The sequence below is a fragment of the Macaca nemestrina genome, chromosome 2 (assembly GCF_043159975.1).
Source record: "Macaca nemestrina isolate mMacNem1 chromosome 2, mMacNem.hap1, whole genome shotgun sequence".
Taxonomy (NCBI): domain Eukaryota; kingdom Metazoa; phylum Chordata; class Mammalia; order Primates; family Cercopithecidae; genus Macaca; species Macaca nemestrina.
In genome coordinates, this window is record NC_092126.1 from 32658864 (window position 1) to 32680407 (window position 21544).

Genomic DNA, 21544 nt, shown 5'->3' on the forward strand with positions numbered 1-21544 from the left:
AGGGTTTGGTACCATCTTGGTTTCAGGCAACCACTGGGGGTCTTGAAACATACCACCCGCAGAAAAGGGGGGACTACTATGTACTTTTTGTGTTAAAAAATAGAAAGTGTATGTGTGTGAGAGACATGTAAATAAAACTTCAAGGCCTGAAAAGTAGTGAAAGTTTTATAGAATAACATAATTCAGCCATATTGTTCACTGTAAAATTCCGCAAAGAAAAGCCTAAGGACCCTGTAGCACGTAAAGAGATTCTTGTCATTACTCATGTGACTGCAGTGTTCCTCCAGGCAACATGTCAGACAACCATGGAGTAAAAATGAGGCCAAGTAGACTAAAATAAGACACTCATATGTATTTCTAGCCTAAAGGATTGTTCTGTTTTCTTTTTCCAGTGTCATATTTGCCCATTGGTCTCCCCTTTAGTTCATTTACGTATTTCTTCAAAACCAGTGTTCCACAAATACCACTTTTGCTCTGTCTGTGCTCAAGAACCCTCCATGGCTCCCTACCTGATTATTGAGACCCTTTATCTCTGGGCCAGTTTCTTGTCACACTGTTTGCCCTGGGAGAGAGAGGGGATGGTCATCACCTGTCCTCCCCTCTGCCCCATTTGTCCAGTGCTGTTTCTCTGAGAAGATGGCTGGTGTCTAGAGTTAGAATTTCAGAGTTGAGAGGGGCTTTAGAATGGACGTTCCAACTCCCTACTGGGAAATGAGGAAGCAGTAGCAAGGGGTAAATGATGAGTTCAAAATCACGTAGCTAGGGTTGTGGAATATGGGGAAATCCCTAAATTGGTCTGCTGACCTGTTTCCCAATCATTGCCTTTTAATGACGTTTCCTTTATGAAGTAAAATCCAGGTGATTTTGTTCTGCTCCCAAGAGTTAAGCCTGTAAGCCTTTCTGTTCGCCTTTCTGAAGAATGTGAGAACACTGTCTTGAGTATGTGACTGGGCTGCACATGCAGCAGGCCTGGGCCCTTCAACTCCAACCACATCTGGAGGAGGGGTCCCAGTGTGAAGAGGTTGGATGATAGTCATAGTGGTTCCGTACAATCAGAATAAATCCTCCTGGCTCCTGAAGAGAAGAGGGGCAGGCAGCAGGGCTCAATCTGTGCTTGCTGGGTGTTGTGATTCTGCCATCTGTTCTCAACTTCTTGGGAGGGGCTGATGGAACTTGTAAAGAAGGTAGACCTATAGGGGTCCTCATGGGCCTTCTCCCAGTGAGAGCCCAGCCCTGTCCAGAAGCAGCCTCAGGCTCCCCACTTTCAGTCCAGTGCTCTCTCCCAAAGCCCCCTCCACCAAATGAATCCCACAGCCAGCTACAGCCCCAGACGCTGCCCACTGCCCCCTCAGGGAAGTCCTTTCAGTTGTGTCCCTACTAGGTCTGACCAATGTTTCTTGGATTTTAGTGGCTAAGCTGGATAAAGACAGGCCATTTAAAGTAGAAAAGTGAGAGCCTGGGTGATGTAGCAAGACCCCATCTCTATGCAAAAATAAGAAAATTAGCCAGGTGAGGTGGTATATGCCTGTAGTCCCAGCTACTCGGGAGACTGAGGTTGAAGGATTGCATGAGCGCAGGAGTTGGAGGCTGCAGCAATCGAGTGAGCCATTGTCATGCCACTGCATACTACAGCCTGGGTGCAGAGCGAGACCCCGTGTCCAACTGGGAAAAAAAAAAAAAAAAAAAAAGCAAGGAGCTGTGTAGTGTAGTAGGATAAGCCTGTGCTTTTGTTACCAGAAGTCATTTGGAATTTTGGCCTCATTCCTTAACCTGTTTGAACCTCCCATTCTTCATTTTTATGATGGGGATAACTACTAACTTAAAAGTGTTCAGAGGATTAAAGGAAGTACATATATATGACACATAAGTATTTCCCTCAGTCTTCATTTTTTGAACATAGAAGTTTAACATGCATACAGAAAAGTGCACAAATCATAAGTATTTAGCTCACTGACATCACAGTGATGTATGACACGTCCAGCATGATTGGCACCCCAGAACCCACCCCACCCCTGTGTCTCATTCTAGTCACTGTCCCCGCAAGGTATTCTCTATTCTGAAGTCTAACACCAGAGAGTAGTTTGAGTAGTTTTTCTTCTATTTTAAAAATTCTCCCCAAAAGAGTTTGAGGACAACTTACAAAAATACAAAAATTACAGGATTTTAAGTAGGGAAATTGGGCTAACAGAAAAAAAAAGTTGAGGCCAGGAAAATAACCTTATCCACACAAACTGCATTACAACAGGTCTTTTACACTTAAGGATAAATAACAGATTTTGCTTCCTAGTGGTCAGCGTAAAGAAGGAAACAAGATGAAGTTCAGACTCCATGCAATAAACCTGAGGCAGCTACTCCTAATCTGGAGATCTAAGGAAACTTTCCCTCTAGTTCCCATAAATAGGACACAACAGCAAACTTAACAGCATTACCAGTAATAAAAACAAGTATCAAAGCATTGTTTCTGATAATATAGCTTAACATAGATATAACCCCCAAGGGACTATCAAATAAGTAGATGAAGAGGACTGAAAGGAGATGGTCTAGGTGGGTTTTAGAATCCCTAGAAGACTAACAGGCTGTTGGTCCTTCTGTCAGTTTTCCATCAATAGTATTCTCAGTGGAGGGTTTGTTGTGAATCTAGGAACCAGGAGGTCTAGGTTATTGTCCCTTAGAAGGGTAGCTATTGGGCAGACTGGCCAAGAGACAAGAATGACTTCAGAGAAAGCAAAACAGGTTGATGAAGGCCTCTTTGCCAGTAGTTGGCTGGGCGTATACCTGTGAATGGGGCCAGCAGTTTTCTCCCAACACAACTTGGAGTTGTGTCTGCCCACAGGAGTCATTAGGGCCCCAAATTCTAATTCTATAATCTAATTCTATGTATGTATATATATACATATATATATTAGATTATGTATATATACGTATATATATAACTAAGATTTATTTTTTCATGGGTGGGCCAGGGTTGGAAGTGGGCCAGGCAGCTGCCAACTTTAAGATATATTGATTGTAAAATGTACTTCTTATTAAATTAATGAGGTGACCCAGTCCATCAGTATTTTAACTATGAGTCAGTAGATTGGTTCATAAGCATTTTAAAGGCCAAACATAAAAATGGCTTCAGTCTCACTGCCTCTAGGTCCTTGTGTTCATTCTCCCTGGCCACATTTCCATCAGTGCACCCTAAATTAAGACAACAGAGGATCAGGTTCTCCCACAGTTTGGGTGCTTAGGGACCAGGAAAGCAAGACCATGGTTGGTTTAGTAGCAAGCTCTGTGGAATCATATAGACTACAAAGAGTCAACCAATATTGCCTTGTCTTCACAGCCGGAAAACAGCCCCAGAAACGTAATGAGTGCTGGCTAACAGTACTATAAAAAATAGTATAAATACTATATTATATTAAAATATCCTATATAGTACTATATGTTTCTTTTGAACTTTTCACATATATTAATACATGTAGTATAGTGATTATATATATATACACACACTCCATACAGTAGTGCTAATACAATCTTATTACAGGATTTGGAATATGAATAATGGGAATATGAATAAATGGGTTCAAGTGCAGGACTTGCCCAGTGCAAACTACCAACTTCTTTGAACTTCAGACTTCACATGTCTAAGACTGAGATCTTAGTACCTAGTACCTGGCAGGGCTACTGCCAGGATTAAGTGAGATCAGTCAGATGGGAACGCTTGGTTTACAATAAAGTACCAGTCAAGTGCTAGTTATTTCTATTATTTCATATTTCTCCAGAAAGTATATTGTTACATCAAAATGGTAGAGCAGCTCACGAGCCAACTCTTTTTCAAGAAGGTTTAATCTTGGGGGTCCTTGCAAGGGCTCAGGATTTGAATGTTGTACCACAAGGTGGTGCTAGACACTAGATGTTTTTATTGGCCTTCTACTCCCATCTTAATTAGTTACCTAGTGTTCGTTTTTTATTGTTATTGAAGAGCATGGAAAATATTTATTACAAACGTGTTTTCTAGATCAATTTATAAGCTCATAAGATCAATCCCATCTTAGTTATATAGTGTCCATTTTTTAATTGTCATTGAAGAGCATAGAAAATATTTATTACAAATGTGTTTTCTGGATCAACTCGTGAGCTCATAAGATCAGTTTTGGCCTCACTGGAGATTAGAAAGCAAGGGTGCTTTTACCCAATGTTCAGTCTACTTTGCCTACTGAAGGTGTTTGCTTTCAGTTAAATCTGGGAAGCATTTTAAGGTAATGTGTGTGATGGGCTCAAAAGGTGTCTACAAGGTCCCCGGGATGCTGGGGAGCATGAATATGGGCTGGACACCAATCAAGGGTCCTAATTTTTTTTTCCTATGAGTAAATACCCCTTTGTACTTTCCTATCCCCAAATGGTTTTGTGGATTTGCTTTTTAATGTTGTTTGGAATTAAGGCCAAAGCAGAGAAGAGACTGCAGTACAGATAATTGTCTGCCTCACGCAGATATTATTTATAGCTATCTTTGATAGCATTTGATTCCCTATTTCACAGTTGTCAACCGAGGAAGGGAAAATTGTGAAATGAGTAAACCAAGAGTGTTTTGCCGAGCCATGTTCTCTACTGGGGAGCAGACATTTCTCACAAATTTAAGTAAGTTCTGCTACTGAAACCAAATGTTTTATTTAAAAAAAAATTAGTAGGGCACAGTAGCACATGCCTGTAGTCCCAGCTACTTGGGAGGCTGAGGCAGGAGAATCACTTGAGGCCAGATGTTCAAGACTATAGTGTACTATGATCTCACCTGGGAATAAACCAGCCACTGCATTCCAGCCTGAGAACATAACAGAACCCTGTCTTTAAAATAAATAAATAAATAAACATTTTAAAATAAGGACAGGGCAAGGTGGCTTATGCCTTTAATCCCAGCACTTTGGGAGGCGAGGCAGGCGGATCACCTGAAGTCAGGAGTTCAAGACCAGCCTGGCCAACATAGTGAAGCCCTGTCTCTACTTAAAAAAAATAATAATAATAAAATAAAATAGCTGAGCATGATGGTGCGTGCCTGTAATCTGAGGCAGGTGAATTGCTTGAACCTGGGAGGCGGAGGTTGCAGTGAGCCGAGATCGCATCACTGTACTCCAACCTAGGTGAAGAGCAAAACTCCGTCTCAAATAAGTAAAATAAATTAGAAGTTTTTCACTTTTCCTTCCTGTCCTTCTCAAATGTGTGGCATTTCATTAAATTGTGTTCAATGGGTACCAACTGGGTGCAGGGCACTCTGGGGTCACTGTGGCTGGAGTGCAGGGTAGGGGTGAGGGGATAGTGTGGGTATCAGAGGCATTTGAACCACAGCAACTCCATTTTGAATAGGGGCTGAGTAGAATGAGGCTGAGACCTGCTGGGCCACATTCCCAGGAGGTTAAGGCATTCTTAGTCACAGGATGAGATAGGAGGTCAGCATAAGATATAGGTCATAAAGACCATGCTTATAAAGCAAGTTGTAATAAATAAGCCAACCAAATCCCAGCAAAACCAAGATGGCGACGAGAGTGACCTCTGGTCATCCTCACTGCTACAATCCCACTAGCCTCATCACAGTTTACAAATGCCATGGCAATGTCAGGAAGTTGCCCTTTATGATCTAAAAAGGGGAGGCATGAATAATCCACCCCTTGTTTAGCATATAATCAAGAAATAACCATAAAAATGGGCAACCAGCAGCTCTTCCGGCTGCTCTGTCTGTGGAGTAACCGTTCTTTATTCATTTACTTTCCTAGTAAACTTGCTTTCACTTGATGGACTCTGAATTATTTATTATGCTAGATCCAAGAACCCTCTCTTGGGATCTGGATTGGGACCCCTTCCCAGTAACATGCGCCTGTGCTGGAAGGTAGGGAAACAGCTCCAGTCGTATGTTCACTCAGCCAGAGTAAGATAAACTAGGAAAACAAATACAAACACTCAGAAAACCAGCAGAAGAAAAAAGAGGAAGAAACGCTGTGGAAAACGTGAGTGCCATACTGTCACTGTCATTTGGAAAGAATATTTCCACATTTTCACAATGGAGGCGTTATAGTCTGTGGTCTGGGGCATGGCCATGGAGAAGAGAACATGGCACGTAGCTCCTCGGAGCATGTTGCCAAACATGTCTACATCTATAAGAAAAATATTAGGACTGGCAAAATGAGACAACTCCTGAAAGAAAGAAACTGCTAACAAAATGGGCAAAATGGTCAGTCCTAATTAGAAATAATTATAAATCAAAGGAGACCCGGCACGGTGGCTCATACTTACAATCCCAGCACTTTGGGAGGCTGAAGACAAGATCACTTGAGACCACGAGTTGGGAGACCAGCGTGGGATACATAATGAGACCCCTACAAAAAAATTTTAAAAGCCAGTCATGGTGGCATGTTCCTGAAGTCCTGGAACCACCTTTGCAAAATATAACAGTGAGAAAATTACAACAGTGAAATAAATCTGACCTAACGGACTATATCTTGCTTCTGACCTCCAAGCTGCCCTTGTTCATTCCTGGGTGTTGGCTGAACTAACTTTGGGAGGAACTTAGTTTATAGTTTAACTTTGAAATGAAGATAATAACAGCTCTTTCCTGAAACAAATCCCCTTCTTGCCTGGTGACCAGAGTGTCTTTTTAGGACGAACAAATTAGCCACAAGATTCGTAATTTCCCAATTACTCCTACAGTAACATCACTATTGTAGAACCTTTTAATTGGCCTTTTAAGGAGTCTTTTCAGGTTTTTGCTTTTTTTTTTTTTTTTTTTTGAGATGGAATCTCACTCTGTCACCCAGGCTGGAGTGCAGTGGCATCATCTTTGCTCACTGCAACCTCCGCCTCCTCAGTTCAAGCGATTCTCCTACCTCAGACTCCCTAATAGCTGGGATTACAGGCGTGCACCACCACACCTGGCTAATTTTTGTATTTTTAGTAGAGATGGGGTTTCACCATGTTGGCCAGGCCAATCTCAAACTCCTGACCTCAGGTGATCTGCATGCCTCAGCCTCCCAAAGTGCTGGGATTACTGGTGTAAGCCATCATGCCTGGCCCGGTGTTTGCATTTCTGATGACTGCCACTCAGACCTGCCAGCTGTTCCTGTGGTCCCCACCCAGGAATCACTTCAGCCCAAGAGGATAGCTTCAACTCCATAAGATCTCATCTCTGACCCAACCAATGGGCACTCCCCATTCCCTAGCCCTGCTGCCCACCAAACTATCCTTGAAAAACCCTAGTCTGAATTTTCAGAGAGACTGTTTTGAGTAATAAAACTACAGTCTCTCGTTCAGCCGTGAATGAAAGTCTCTCCGCATTGCAGTTTCTCTGTCTTGACAGATTGGCTGTATCTGGGCAGCAAGCAAAATGAACCCATTGTGTTAGTGGAAAGGGGTCCCAATCCAGACCCCAAGAGAGGCTTCTTGGACCTTGCACAAGAAAGAATTCGGGGCGAGTTCAGAAAGTGAAAGCAAATTTATTAGAGAAAGAAACAAAAGAATGGCTACTCCGTAGGCACAGTAGTGGCATGGGCTGCCCAACTGAGTATACTTATAGTTATTTCTTGGTCATATGCTAAATAAGGGGTAGATTATTCCTGAATGTTCTGGAAAAGGGGTGGGCAATCTCCAGAACTAAGAGTTTCTCCCTGCTTTAGACCATATAGGGTAACTTCCAGACATTTGTAAACTGTCATGGCACTGGTGGGCGTGTGTTTTGCCATGCTAATACATTATAATTAGTGTATTTTGAGCAGTGAGTATGACCAGAGATGACTTTCATCGCCATCTTGGTTTTGGTGGCTTTTGGCTGGCTTCTTTACCACAACCAGTCTTATTAGCAGGGTCTTTGTGACTTGTTTCTTTTTCTTTCTTTCTTTCTTTCTTTCTTTTTCTTTTTTTTTTTTGGCATGAACATAGCTCACTGCATCCTTCACCTTTGAGGCTTTGTACATAACATTATAAAACTGGGCCAGACATAATGGCTCATGTCTGTATTCCCATCTCTTTGGGAGGCTGAGATTGGTGGATCAGCTGAACCCAGGAATTCGAGACCAAGCTGGACAATATGGTGAAACCCCATTTCTATAGAAAATACAAAACTGGGCCGGGCACGGTGGCTCACGCCTGTAATCCCAGTATTTTGGGAGGCTGAGGTGGGCAGATCATGAGGTCAGGATATTGAGACCATCCTGGCTAACATGGTCTCAAGGGGTGAAACCCCGTCTCTACTAAAAATATAAAAAATTAGCCGGGCGTTGTGGCAGGCTCCTCTAGTCCCAGCTACTCAGGAGGCTGAGGCAGGAGCGTAGCAGGACGAGCCACAGACAAAACTCCTCAGACACCAGATTAAAGAAGGAAGAGGTTTTTTATTTGGCCGGGAGCGTCGGCAGACTCGCATCTTAAGAGCCGAGCTCCCCAAGAAAGAAATACTCGGCCTTTTTAAAGGCTTACAACTTTAAGGGGTCCACGTGAAAGGGTTGTGATAAATCGAGCAAGCGTAGGAAACGTGACTGGGGGCTACATGCATCAGCTAACAGAACAAAAAGTTTTACAATGCTTTTTTCATACAGTGTCTGGAATTTACAGATAACACAAGTAGTTTAGGCCAGGGGTTGATGTTATTATTGTTACTTTGTTTAACTCCTAGGACTGGGTGGTGGTGCCAGGGTTGTCTGGCTATTTATCTTACTTTTGTTTCTTTCTCACTTTCCTCCTGTCTTTGAACTAGGCAAGGTAGGGGGAGGAGGGCAGCAGGAGTAGTAGTGGTCTCCTTCCTTAGGAGAATGGCATGAACCTGGGAGGTAGAGCTTGCAGTGAGCCAAGATTGTACCACTGCACTCCAGCCTGGGCGACAGAGTGAGACTCCATCTCAAAAAAAAAAAAAAAAAAAGAAAAGAAAAGAAAATACAAAACTGATCTGCGTGTGGTGGTGTGTGACTGTAGTCCCAGCTACTCAGGAAGCTGAGGTTGGAGGATCACCTGAGCCTGGGTAGGTTGAGGCTGCAGTAAGCTGATATCCAGCCACTGCACTCCAGCACTCCAAAACTGTTCACAAGTATAGTTTCAGTTATGTTTAATGATAAATATTATTAAAGGATAGGGAGATGCTATATGGAGGAAAAAAACTTCACGCACAAGAAGGAAGCAATCCAAAACAGTTACAGTATTTATTTCAGGGTTGTTCAATTATAGCTGTTACTTTTTCTTTATACTTTTCTGAAATTCATGTTTTCTGTAATGACCCTTTATTACTTTTACATTACCAAAAAAAGGTACTCTAGCAACCTTAGAACTTCTTTCTGAACTTCTTAAGTGAACTAAAATCCTTGTGACAATTCTACTAGAAACGCTATTTCAACCTGTAAGATTCTTACCTACCATGAGCTAAATGATAACCTCCCAGAAATAAGAGAATGGGTTTTTTTAGGATATTTTCTTTTTTCTGTAGGGATAAGGGGAACTTTTCGTTCACCCTCTAAAGGTTCTATAATTTGAATCTCTGGAATAAACTTGACAGTAGACAGATTAACAAGAGGAAAGACATACAAATGTATTATGTGCAAATATGCATGGAGGCCTCACAAAATATGAAACTCCCAGAAGAGCCAGTGTGTGTACCATCTTGAGGCCATGGAAAGGAATAGGGGACCTGGGGCTTGGTAGGGGTGCAGAGAGGGTGTGGAGAGGGTACACCTGGTGCTGCACTTGGTGGGGGTGTGAAGAGAGGAGGTCATGGCACAAATTCTAGAAGGGAGGGGGAGGAAATGCACAGCCCACAAAGGTTGCCTTACACAGATAAAATCTCTCAGGTAGCACTCTTCAGAAGGGTGGCCGCCTGTGGTAATCTCTTTCTGGGACGTGTCGACCCACAATCTCTTCTTCCTGTGATATGATTTTTCCTAGCTCCATCTCTAGGCAGCTAACGGGGCCTCAGAGAAAGCCTCTGCTTGCATCTGCTGTTTGCTAATGTAGATTTCCTTTTACAAAATTCTTTTGTACATTTCTTTCACAAAAGGAGATCTTTTCAGAGCTATTCCTGTATCTTCAGTTTCTTGGAATAGCCATCCCAAAATATGCCAAAGTATATTTGGAGGTGGCATTAATTTTCATCTTCCACAGTCATATTTTGGGGTGGTGTTCTGAGCCAACATTCCAGTCCCCTGGTCCCTGAATGTCATGGTGAGGTACCTTGGATGGGGATATTTTTACCTGTTCAGGGGCTGGACTCTCCATGGCTGCCATGATTTTGGAAATGTTTATTTTTTAGTTTGGGGAAATTTACTTATTTGAATTATTTATTTAATGAGTCCCTAACACCTAACACTTCCAGGACTACCCCCCCGACTGCCCCCCGCCCCAACCTCCAACACACACACACACACACACACACACACACACACACACACACACACACACACAGACGGTTTCTCCTCGAACTCTCTTTTTTTTTCTGTGAGACACCGTGTCACTCCCGTCACCCAGGCTGGAGTGCAGTGGCACGATTGTTACCGGAAAGGGGTCCCAATGCAGACCCCAAGAGAGGGTTCTTGGACCTCGAGTAAGAAAGAATTTGGGTAAAGAAAGAATTTGAGTAACCTGAAAGCAAGCTAGGAAAGTAAAGGAATAAAAGAATGGCTACTTTGTAGGCATAGTGGCCCCGAGGGCTGCTAGTTGGCATTTTTATGGTTATTTCTTGAGTATATGCTAAACAAGGGGTGGATTTTTCATGAGTTCTTTTGGGGTGCGGGGAGGGGGGAGGAAAGGGTGGGCAATTCCTGGAACTGAGGGTTCCTCCCCCTTTTAGACCATATAGGGTAACTTCCTGACATTGCCATGGCGTTTGTAAACTGTCATGGCACTGGTGGGCGTGTCTTTTTGCATGCTAATATATTTAATTAGCGTATAATGAGCAGTAGGACCACCAGAGGTCACTTTCCTCACCATCTTTGTTTTGGTGGGTTTTGGCCAACTTCTTTACCACATCCTTTTATCAGCAAGGTCTTTGTGACTTGTACATTGTGCTGACCTATCTCATCCTCTGACTTAGAATACCTAACCTCCTGGGAATGCAGCTCAGTAGGTCTCAGCCTTATTTTACCCAGCCCCTATTCAAGATGGAGTCGCTGTGGTTCAAACACCTCTGACATGATCATGGCTCCCTGCAGCCTCAACTTCCCAGGCTCAGATGATCCTCCCACCTCAGCCTCCTGAGTAGCTAGGACTACAGGTACATGGGACCATGCCTGGCTAATTTTTTGTACTTTTTAATAGAGATGTAGTTTCACCATGTTGCCCAGGCTGGTCTGCAACTCCTGGACTCAAGTGATCAGCCCACCTTGGCCTTTCAAAGTATTGGGATTACAGGCGTGAGCCATGGTGCCTGGCCTGGAACTCTTACTGTAACTGCCTGACAGGTTCTTCCTACCCACTGCACAAAGAAAATCATTTCTCAGCATTAGGCCAGGTGCAGTGGCTCATGCCTGTAATCCCAGCACTTTGGGAGGCTGAGGCAGGCAGATCACTTGAGGTCACGAGATCAAGGCCAGCCTGGCTAACATGGTAAAACCCTGTCTCTACTAAATATACAAAAATTAGCCCAGTGTGGTGGTGAGCACCTGTAATCCCAGCTACTTGGGAGGCTGAGACAGGAGAATCACTTGAACCCAGGAGGCGGAGATTGCAGTGAGCCAAGATCATCCCACTGCACTCCAGTCTGGGCAGCAGAGCAAGACTCTGTGTCACACACACACACACAAATCTCAGCATTGCAGTGGAGAGTTCAATTGATGCCATGCCATGTGGGAGATGGAGTTATCATGCAAATCAGTCTCATCGAAGGCTTATAGGTTAGGAGTTTTTCAAAGGTCGTTTGGGGGAAAGGGTGGGGGTGGCTAGACAATGGGTGCTTGGTTGGGGTGCAATCATAGGGATGTGGGAAATGATCTTCTTGCATGCTGAATCACTCCTGGGTGGGGCCACAGGAGCTGTTGATCAGTAGGTCCAGGTAAAGCATGGGTGTCGGACATGCAAGAAACCTGGGACAGTATCCCAAAAGGTCAATCTTAGGTTCTGAAACAGTAGTGATGTTATCTGAAGGAGTAATTGGGGAAGTTGTGTATCTTGTGACCTCCAGAATTATGGCTAGCAATCATTTATGTCTACACCTTAGCAGAATTCAGGCTCCTCCTTGCCCTCTATCCTAGTGGTCTCTAATTAGCTTTACAAAGGTGGTTGAGTTTGGGGGAAGGGCTATTATAATTTAAACTATAAACTAAATGTCTCCTAAAGTTAGTTTGGCAGCTTGAAGGCTAAAAGCAAGATGGAGATTGGCTAGATCACATCTCCCCCACTGCCATTGATACAGAAGGGCTGGGCTCCTGGCTAAACCCCACCCTTAAGCCTGGAACCTCAGCTGTAAGTGAAAACAGGAGCTCCATTTTTCCACCCACATGTTGCCTTTTTGGCCTGGCATTTCCCCATCCTGTGCTCATAAGAGGATTTCAGCTGGCAGAGTAACACAGCAGCTGAGCATCAGGGATACAAACAGCTGATTGTCAAGGATACAAGTGACTGAGCAGTGAGCAGAGAAGCAACTGAATGTTGGAGACTATGGGTAGATGTGGCTAACTTCAGATGATGCGGCTTTGGAGAGGGGCCTGGCCTCAGGGTGCTCAGCTTCAGGGAAAGATCACCTTCTTCCCACATCATCCCCTTTTCAACTCCCCAACCCGCTGAGAGCCACTTCCATTGCCCAACAAAATCCTCTGCATACACTACCCTTCAATCTGTTCATGTGACTTGATTCTTCCTGGATGCTGGACAATAACCTGGGTGTTGAGAGGGCAGGGGCTGCCACCCTGACCCTCCACTGAGCTGGCTGTCCTCGGACGGCAGAGCTGAAAGAGCATGGTTGTAACATGCTTGGACGCTGTTATGGGGCCTGCACCGAGCCTGCTCCTGGCAGAGAGGAGCAACTGGCTAGTTCCAGCGTTCTTTTTTTCCAGTTCCTGCACTCACTCACTCTCTCAAGGGGTTTGAGCGTGAGGTGGCCAAGTAAACAAGCCACACCCCAATAGCAAGTACTGCAAGGGGCTCAAGAGAATGATCCTGTCTCATAATTTTCTGTTACAATTTTTGCAAAGGTGGTTTCATTATTATTCTTCTTCTTTTTTGAGACAGAGTCTTGCTCTGTCACCCCGGCTGGAGTGTAGTGGCATGATCTTGGCTCACTGCAACCTCTGCTTCCCAGGTTCAAGCGATTCTCCTGCCTCAGCCTCCCAAGTAGCTGGGACTACAGGTGCGTACCAGCACGCCCAGCTAGTTTTTGTATTTTTAGTAGAAATGGGGTTTCATCATGTTGGCCAGACTGGTCTCAAACTCCTGGCCTCAAGTGATCCACCCATCTCAGCCTCCTGAAGTGCTGGGATTAAAGGCGTGACCCACTGTGCCCCCCAGCCTCATTATTAAAATGTTGAACCTACTGAACTGATGCTATAAATTTACAATCTGTGCTCTTCTTTTTTCACTATCTCTCAAGTGTTTTGCTTTCTAGGATATTTAACTTACAATCTTTTTTTTTTTTTTTTCCCTTGAGATGGATTCTCACTCTGTCACCCAGGCTGTAGTGCAGTGGTGTGATCTCTGCTCACTGCAACCTCCACCTCCTGGGTTCAAGCGATTTTCCTGCCTCAGCCTCCCGAGTAGCTAGGATTACAGGTGCATGCCACTATTCCTACCTAATTTTTGTATTTTTAGTAGAGATAGGATTTCGCCATGTTGGCCAGGCTGGTCTCAAACTCCTGACCTCAAGTAATCTGCCTGCCTCTGCCTCCCAAAGTGCTGGGATTACAGGCAGGAGCCACAGCACTCAGTCCAATTTATAGTCTTTTCCTTGAGTTCCTAACTTCTGCTTTCATATTTTTAAATTCTGAAGGAGGCCAGGCACAGTGGCTCACATCTGTAATCCGAGCACTTTGGGAGGTCAAGGCGGGAAGATCACCTGAGGCCAAGAGTTCAAGAGCAGCCTTGGCAACATAGTGAGACCCCATAGCTACCAAAAAAAAAGTAAAATAAAATTAGCCAGGCATAGTGATGTATACCTGTAGTCCCAGCTACTCAGGAGGCTGAGTCGGGAGGATCCCTTGAGCCCAAGAGTTCAAGGATGCAGTGAGCTATGATAATTCCACTGCTGTCTAGCCTGGGTGACAGAGTAAGATTCTTTCTCTTAAAAAAACAAACAAACAAACAAACAAAAAAAACGCCAGGTGTAGTGGCTTATACCTGTAATCCCAACACTTTGGGAGGCCGAGGCAGGTGGACCACTGAGGTCAGGAGTTTGAGACCAGCCTGACCAACATGGAGAAACCCCGTCTCTACTAAAAATACAAAATTAGCTGGGCGTGGTGGCGCATGCCTGTAATCCCAGCTACTCAGGAGGCTGAGGCGGGAGAATTGCTTGAACCCAGAAGGCAGAGGCTGTGCCATTGAGCTGAGATTGTGCCATTGCACTCCAGCCTGGGAAATAAGAGCGAAACTCCGTCTCAAAAAAAAAAAAAAAAAAAAAAATTAAAATTAAAAAATAAATTCTGGAGGAGTACAGGCAAGGCAACCTCACCCCAATATATGGCTCCCTGGTATAATGAGTATTTTGAATTAAAGATCCTAAAAGATCAATAGATGCTAGAAGAACTTTTTCTCTATCTACATAAAGACCTGAAGGACCCACCAAGGATTGTTTTTCCTTCCGCTTCTTGCTTTCTCATCTATTGCAGAAAAGAAGAGCAAGAAATTAACCACACCTAAACAGACTTATTCACAAGATAATATTCTTCTCTCAGGCTCAATTTCCAGAGAGCACTTTGGGGAGCCAAAGTGGGACAATTGCTTGAGGGCAGGAGTTCGAGACCAGCCTGGGAAACGTAGCACAACCTACAACAAAAAACTTAGAAAAAAAAAAGGCCAGGTGTGGTGCCTCATGCATGTAATCCCAACACATTGGGAGGCTGAGCAGGGAGGATTGTTTGAGCCTAAGAGTTTGAGACAAGCCTGGGCAACACAGTGAGACCCCGTCTTTCTAAAAAAAAAAGTTAGCTGGGCATGGTGGCATGTGCCTATAGTCACAGCTACTTAGGAGGCTGAGGCGGGAGTGAAACTGCCATTGCAAAATTATAACTGAGACAGTGAAGGAGATCTGACCGAACCAACTCTTATCTTCCTTCTAACCTCTAAGCTGTCTTTGTTCATTCCTGGGCGTAGGCTGAACTAACTTTGGGAGAAAAGTAGTTTATAATTTATTTATTTATTTATTTTTTTATAATTTAAAACTTAGTTTATAGTTTAAAACAAAGATGACAACAGCCCTTTCCCAAAACAAACCCCCTTCTTGCCTGGGGACTAGACTGCCTTTGTAGGACTGAGAAACTAGCCACAAGATTAGAAATTATGGTTTAGGAGTCATACAGCTAGAGGCCACAAAGTTTTAACCCTCCTTAAACTGCTCCTAAGATCAGTGCTCAGATGTTTTGCAGACCCTGCACCTGAGGGATCAGCTGGCACCACCCGGATGGATAAACTGGCTCATCTGATCTTGTGGCTCCCACCCAGGAACTGACTCAGTGCAAGAAGACAGCTTCACCTCCCTATGATTTTATCTCTGACCTGACCAATCAGCACTCCTGGTTCACTGGCTTTCCCCTACTCACCAAGCTGTCCTTAAAAACTCTTATTTCCTGGCCAGGTGCAGTGGCTCACACTTGTAATCCCAGCACTTTGGGAGGCTGAGGTGGGATCACTTGAGAAGAGTTCGAGACCAGCCTGGCCAACATGGCAAAATCCCATCTCTACTAAAAATACAAAAATTTGCTGGGCATGGTGGCGTGTGCCTGTAATCCCAGCTACTGGGAGGGATGAGGTAGGAGAATCACTTGAACCCAGGAGGCGGAGGTTGCAGTGAGTGGAGATTGTGCCATTGCACTCCAGCCTGGGTGACAAGAGCGAAACTCCATCTCAACAACAACAACAACAATAAAACCTCTTATTTCCAAATACTTGAGGAGACTTATTTGAGTAATCATAAAACTCTGGTCTCCCACACAGTGGGTCTATGTGAATTACTCTTTCTCTACTACAGTTCTCCTGTCTTGATAAATTGGCTCTGTCTAGGCAGCAGGCAAGGTGAACCCATTGGGTGGTTACAGGAGGATCACATGAGCCCAGTAGGTCAAGGCTGCAGTGAGCTGTGACCACACCATTGCACTCCAGCCTTTGGGACAGAGCAAGATCCTGTCTCAAAATAAAATAAAATAAAATAAATAAATAAAATCTTTTTTTCAAAGAGAACCATTTACAAGCTAATCTCTGTTCCCTGATCCATTCATTCTCCCTAGTAATCATTTATTGTACCTCAACATAATTACCTATATTTCCCTTCTACTCACTTCCCTCTCAAATAAGGCATGTAAGTATCTGGGCCCCACTGGGATATTGAGTGATCACTCTGATTCTCCCCTGTGTACACATTAATAAGTTTTAATGCCTTTTTCCTACTAATCTGCATTTTGTGAGTTGATTTTTCAGTAAACCTTCAGAGGACAAAGGGGAAGTTTTTCCCTTGGCCCCTACTGTCAGAGGCATTTGAACCAAAGTGACTCCATCTTGAATAGGCGCTGGGTAAAATAAAGCTGAGACCTACTGGGCTGCATTCCTAGGAAGTTAGACATTCTTAGTCACAGGATGAGATAGGAGGTTGGCACAAGATACAAGTCACAAAGACCTTACTGAGAAAACATGATGCAGTAAAGAAGCTGGCCAAAATCTGCCAAATCCAAGATGGTAATGAAAGTGACCTCTGGTCATCCTCACTGTTCATTATGTTAGAGTCAGCAGTTAGGCAGCCATGAGCAGGGCAGGGGAGGGCCCCCTCTGCAGGAATGTCAGGTGACCATCAGATGATGGTCAGGCAGTTGTTAAACTGTCTCTCTAAAATAATTGGTTGCAGCAAGTGCTAGGGAAAGACAATCTCCCAATAGATAGAAAACACCTGAAACTAGCTGGGCACCATGGCTCACGCCTGTAATCCCAGCACTTTGGGAGGCTGAGGCAGGTGGATCACCTGAGGTCAGAAGTTCAAGACCAGCCTGGGCAACATGGTGAGACCTGCCCCCCATCTCTACTAAAAATGCAAAATTAGCCAGGTGTAGTGGTGCATGCCTGTAATCCCAGCTACTCAGGAGGCAAGGCTGGAGAATCGCTTGAACCTGGGGGGCAGAGGTTTCAGTGAACTGAGATTGCACCATTGCACTCCAGCCTAGGTAACAAGAGTGAGACTCCATCTCAAAGAAAAAAGGGAAAGGAAACACCTAAAACTGGTAATCAGCAGCTTCCTGGTAAGATCTTTGGAGCTGGACAAGTGGGCTAAGGCATGTTCACTAAGAGGCAAAACAGCAGAGTTTAAGGGTATATGACCTTCCTCTGGGAACACTTGACTGGTAAGGGAAAACTGCCTCAGCTGAGCATGCGTACAACTTCAGTAAACACACTGCACATACAGACAGCCCACCCCAAGGGGAGAGTTAAAGGAAGAGAAGTAGAAACCCTGGAACCATACCCATTTATAAAACCTCAAGTCGAGGGCTGAACAGGGCACTTGGATCTCTCAAGTCACGCACTTAGCCCTCTTCAAAGTGTACTTTGCTTCCTTTCATTCCTGCTCTAAAACTTTTTAATAAACTCTCATTCCTGCTCTAAAAGTTGTCTCAGTCTCTCCCTCTGCCTTAAACCTACTCCTGCCCCTTGGCTGAATTCTGTCCTCCGAGGAAGCAAGTATCTAGTTGCTGCAGCCCCATGTGGATTTGCTGCTGGTAACAATTATATACTAGTTATGATGTATTAGCATGCTAAAAGACACTCCCACCAGCACCGTGACAACTTATAAATGCCATGGCAATGCCTGGAAGTTAACCTACATAGTCTAAAAAGGGGAGGAACCCTCAGTTCTGGAAATTGGCCACCGCTTTCCCAGAAAACTCATGAATAATCCGCCCCATATGTAGCATATAAGCAAGAAATAACCATAAGTATACTCATAGAGCAGCCCATGCCTCTGCTCTGCCTAAGGAGGAGCCATTCTTTTGTTTCTTTTCTTCTCTAATAAACTTGCTTTCACTTGGACTTGCCCCAAATTCTTTCTTGTGCAAGGTCCAAGAACCCTCTTTTGGGGTCTGGATTGGGACCCCTTTCTGGTAACACTACAATTCTAAGAGCTCTTTTTTATTGGTTCACCTATAGGAATAAACTGAGGCAAAATTAATATAAGCAGAGAGTTTATTTGGGCCAAATTTGAGGACTACAGCCCTGGAGACACAGATTCAAGTTAAGTTGCCCTGAATATATGCTGTGATTAGCAGCACTTACAAGTGGATTTTGTTTTTGTTTTTGTTTTTTTTTGGAGACAGGGTCTTGTTATGTTGACCAGGCTGGTCTTGAACTCTTGACTTCAAGCAATCAACAAGTGGGGTTTTTTTGTTTTGTTTTGTTTTGTTTTGTTTTTAGATGGAATCTTGTTTTGTCACCCAGGCTGGAATGCAGTAGTGCAATCTTGGCTCACTGCAACTTCTGCCTCCCAAGTTCAAGCAATTCTCCTGCCTCAGCCTCCCTAGCAGCTGGAATTACGGGTGTGCACCACCACGCCCAGCTATGTTTTGTATTTTTAATAGAGACAGGGTTTCCCCATGTTGGTCAGGCTTGTCTCAAACTCCTGACCTCAGATGATCCGCCCACCTCAGCCTCCTAAAGCACTGAGATTACAGTTGTGAGCCACCGCGCCTGGCCAATAAGTGGGTTTTTTTTTTTTTTTTTGAGACAGAGTCTCGCTCTGTCGCCCAGGCTGGAGTGCAGTGGCCGGATCTCAGCTCACTGCAAGCTCCGCCTCCTGGGTTTATACCATTCTCCTGCCTCAGCCTCCTAAGTAGCTGGGACTACAGGCACCCGCCACCTCGCCCCGCTAGTTTTTTGTATTTTTTTTTTTAGTAGAGACGGGGTTTCACCATGTTAGCCAGGATGGTCTCGATCTCCTGACCTTGTGATCTGCCCGTCTTGGCCTCCCAAAGTGCTGGGACTACAGGCTTGAGCCACCACGCCTGGCCAACAAGTGGATTTTTAAAGGAAAAAAGAAGGGGCAGTTCCTAAATTGAACATAAACTACTAATTGGCATATATTGTTCCTTGTATCACAAATTCCAGGAACATGAAGATAATGGGTGAGGGTCATATTGTGCAACTTGTGATAGTATTTTAGGTAATTTATCAGCCAGTCTGGAAACTACATGGAAGGAAAGAAAGAACAAAATGTCTTTAAACAATTGTTCCTAGGCACGGCTCTCTGGGGAGGGGTGGGTGTGACTGAAGATTCATTCTCTGAAGATTCTGTCTCTCTGGGCCTGATAAATTTTGCATACCACACATTTTTCAGACTTCTCTGAGCTACTTCTCTTTCTCACTTCAGTGTTCATTTTAAAAATAGTAACCTATTATTTCACAGATGCAATGTCTTATTGCTCTAAAGCATGCATAACAGTAGAGAAGGGGTCTTTAAGAGGGGCAGCAGTTGTCCCCCAAGGGGGCAAAAATTGGTTCTTTTGGGATTGACAAGAGAATCTTTTATATCACAGTGATCTGTGGCCTTCAAAAACTCAATCCTATCCAACAAAATCATATTCATTCTTCTAGAGTTGAAGTGTCTTTGCCTGGGCTGGAGTGCAGTGGCGTGATCATAGCTCATCTCAGCCTGGAACTCCTGGGTTCAAGTGGTCCTCCTACCTCAGTTTCCCGAGTAGCTGAGACTACAGGTGTGTGCCATCACAGCCAACTAATTTTTTTTTTTCTTGTAGACAGGTGGTCTCGCTATGTTGCCCAGGCTGGTTCTGAACTCCTGGCCTACAGCGATCCTCCTGCCTTGGCCCCCCAAAGTGCTGAAATTACAGGTGTGAGCAACTGCGCCCAACTTCTTGTCCATTAATATTTAATTTCTCTCTGCGTAGTCTCGTTTCCTCTATTTTTTCCTTTCTTTCCTGTTTTGATCTCTATCTTTATTAGGGGCTTTTCTCAGATGTGTGGTGACCCTTGGTTTTCCATTCATATTTTTTTTTAATGTGGAGCTAAAAGGCTGCTTGGAAGCTCTGAGCACATGAGGTGGAGTTGTCAACATGGGCCTCCTTTTATTTATTTATTTTTACTTATTTTGTTTTCTTTGATCTCTGTTTTGTTTCTTTTTCAGGTCTCAGACAAAAATCTGGAACGTGGGCTTCTTCGTAGCTTATTTGGCTGGGCTTTTGTATTATATGAACCACAGAAAATAATCTTCCAGTATGGTATTGTTTTCAATATAGTACCTCAACCCCAATTTTGCCTGGTATCCCTTTATCCAGAGACCTTTTGTTTTCAACTTACAGTCTTATTCTGGGGTGGGGGATGTACAGTCTGGCTGTGTGGACTTGCAGGAGAGATTTAGGGTTCTAACTACTTCTTACTGACTTCCAAGTAATCCTCCTGTATTCAGTCTTATATGCACCCCCACTTATACTAGATGTAGCTGGTACTACCAAAGCCTGGTCACAAAACTCTATGGGAGTCTCAATGCAAGTTGAGTTGCTTCTTAACTTTCACCCCTGCTGGCTTAAAACTCAGCTTCATAAGCCTGCTAAGTCAGTTGCTATTTATCCTGTTTTCCAGCCCTTCAATTTTTTAAATGAAAATTTGTATTTTTAATTGACAAATAATAATTATATATATTTATGGGATAAATATGATGTTTTGATATTAATAGATGTATACATTGTGGAATGATTATATGAAGCTAATTAACATATCCCTCTCCTCACGTACTTCTTTTTCTTTGTATTGAGGACATTTAAAATCTATTCTTGGCCAAGCATGGTGGTTCACACCTGTAATTCCAACACTTTGAGAGGCCAAGGCAGGAAGATTGCTTGAGCCCAGGAATTCAGGGATTCCAGACACCAGCCTGGGCAACATAGCAAGACCCTGTCTCTGATGAAAAAAATAAAAGTAAAAATAAATGTTTAATTTTAAAAAATTATTATTGTTATTATTTTTACAATTTTGAAACTGTAGGGGCCAGGAAAAAATTTCCCCTTTATTCTCTGAAGAATCACTAAAAAAATCACTCACAAAATGCAGATTAATAGGAGCAATGGCATAAAAACTTAGTAATTGTTTTCCTTGTTGGATCCCTCAGGTCTTTATATAGATAGGGAAAAGGTTTCTTCTGGCATCTGTTGATTGCTAAGGACATTTAGTTCAAAATACTCATTATACCAGGGAGCCATATTTGGGGGTAAAATTCCAGGTGCTCCTTCAAAATGTACATTATTATTGACTATGGTCACCATGTACAATAGATCTCAAAAACTTATTCCTCCTGGCTAACTGAAATGTGTGCCCTTTGGTCAACATCTCCCCTACTCCCCTTCTCCCACTGGTGGTTACCAGTACAATGGTAACCACCATTCTACTTTCTGCTTCTATGAGCTCAACTTTT

At 43.7% G+C, this 21544-nt stretch overlaps 1 protein-coding gene across 21 annotated transcripts in view; it reads left to right on the top strand.

The window, feature by feature from the left end:
• The window catches only part of LOC105490403 (methyltransferase 6, tRNA N3-cytidine), a 52226-nt gene that overhangs the window by 18566 nt on the left and 12116 nt on the right, over nucleotides 1-21544 (top strand). For 3 of the 21 annotated variants that reach the window (XR_011619673.1, XM_071090885.1, XM_071090887.1), the window contains one exon: nucleotides 20261-20349. The exons of 11 other annotated variants lie outside the window; for them this stretch is intronic. Coding sequence is in view for 5 of the 10 variants with exons in the window: in XM_071090887.1 (XP_070946988.1) it covers nucleotides 20261-20349 (89 nt within the window). In the remaining 5 variants the exon portion in view is untranslated. 7 more of the 21 variants (XR_011619672.1, XM_071090884.1, XR_011619669.1 and 4 more) reach the window with 6 other exon arrangements.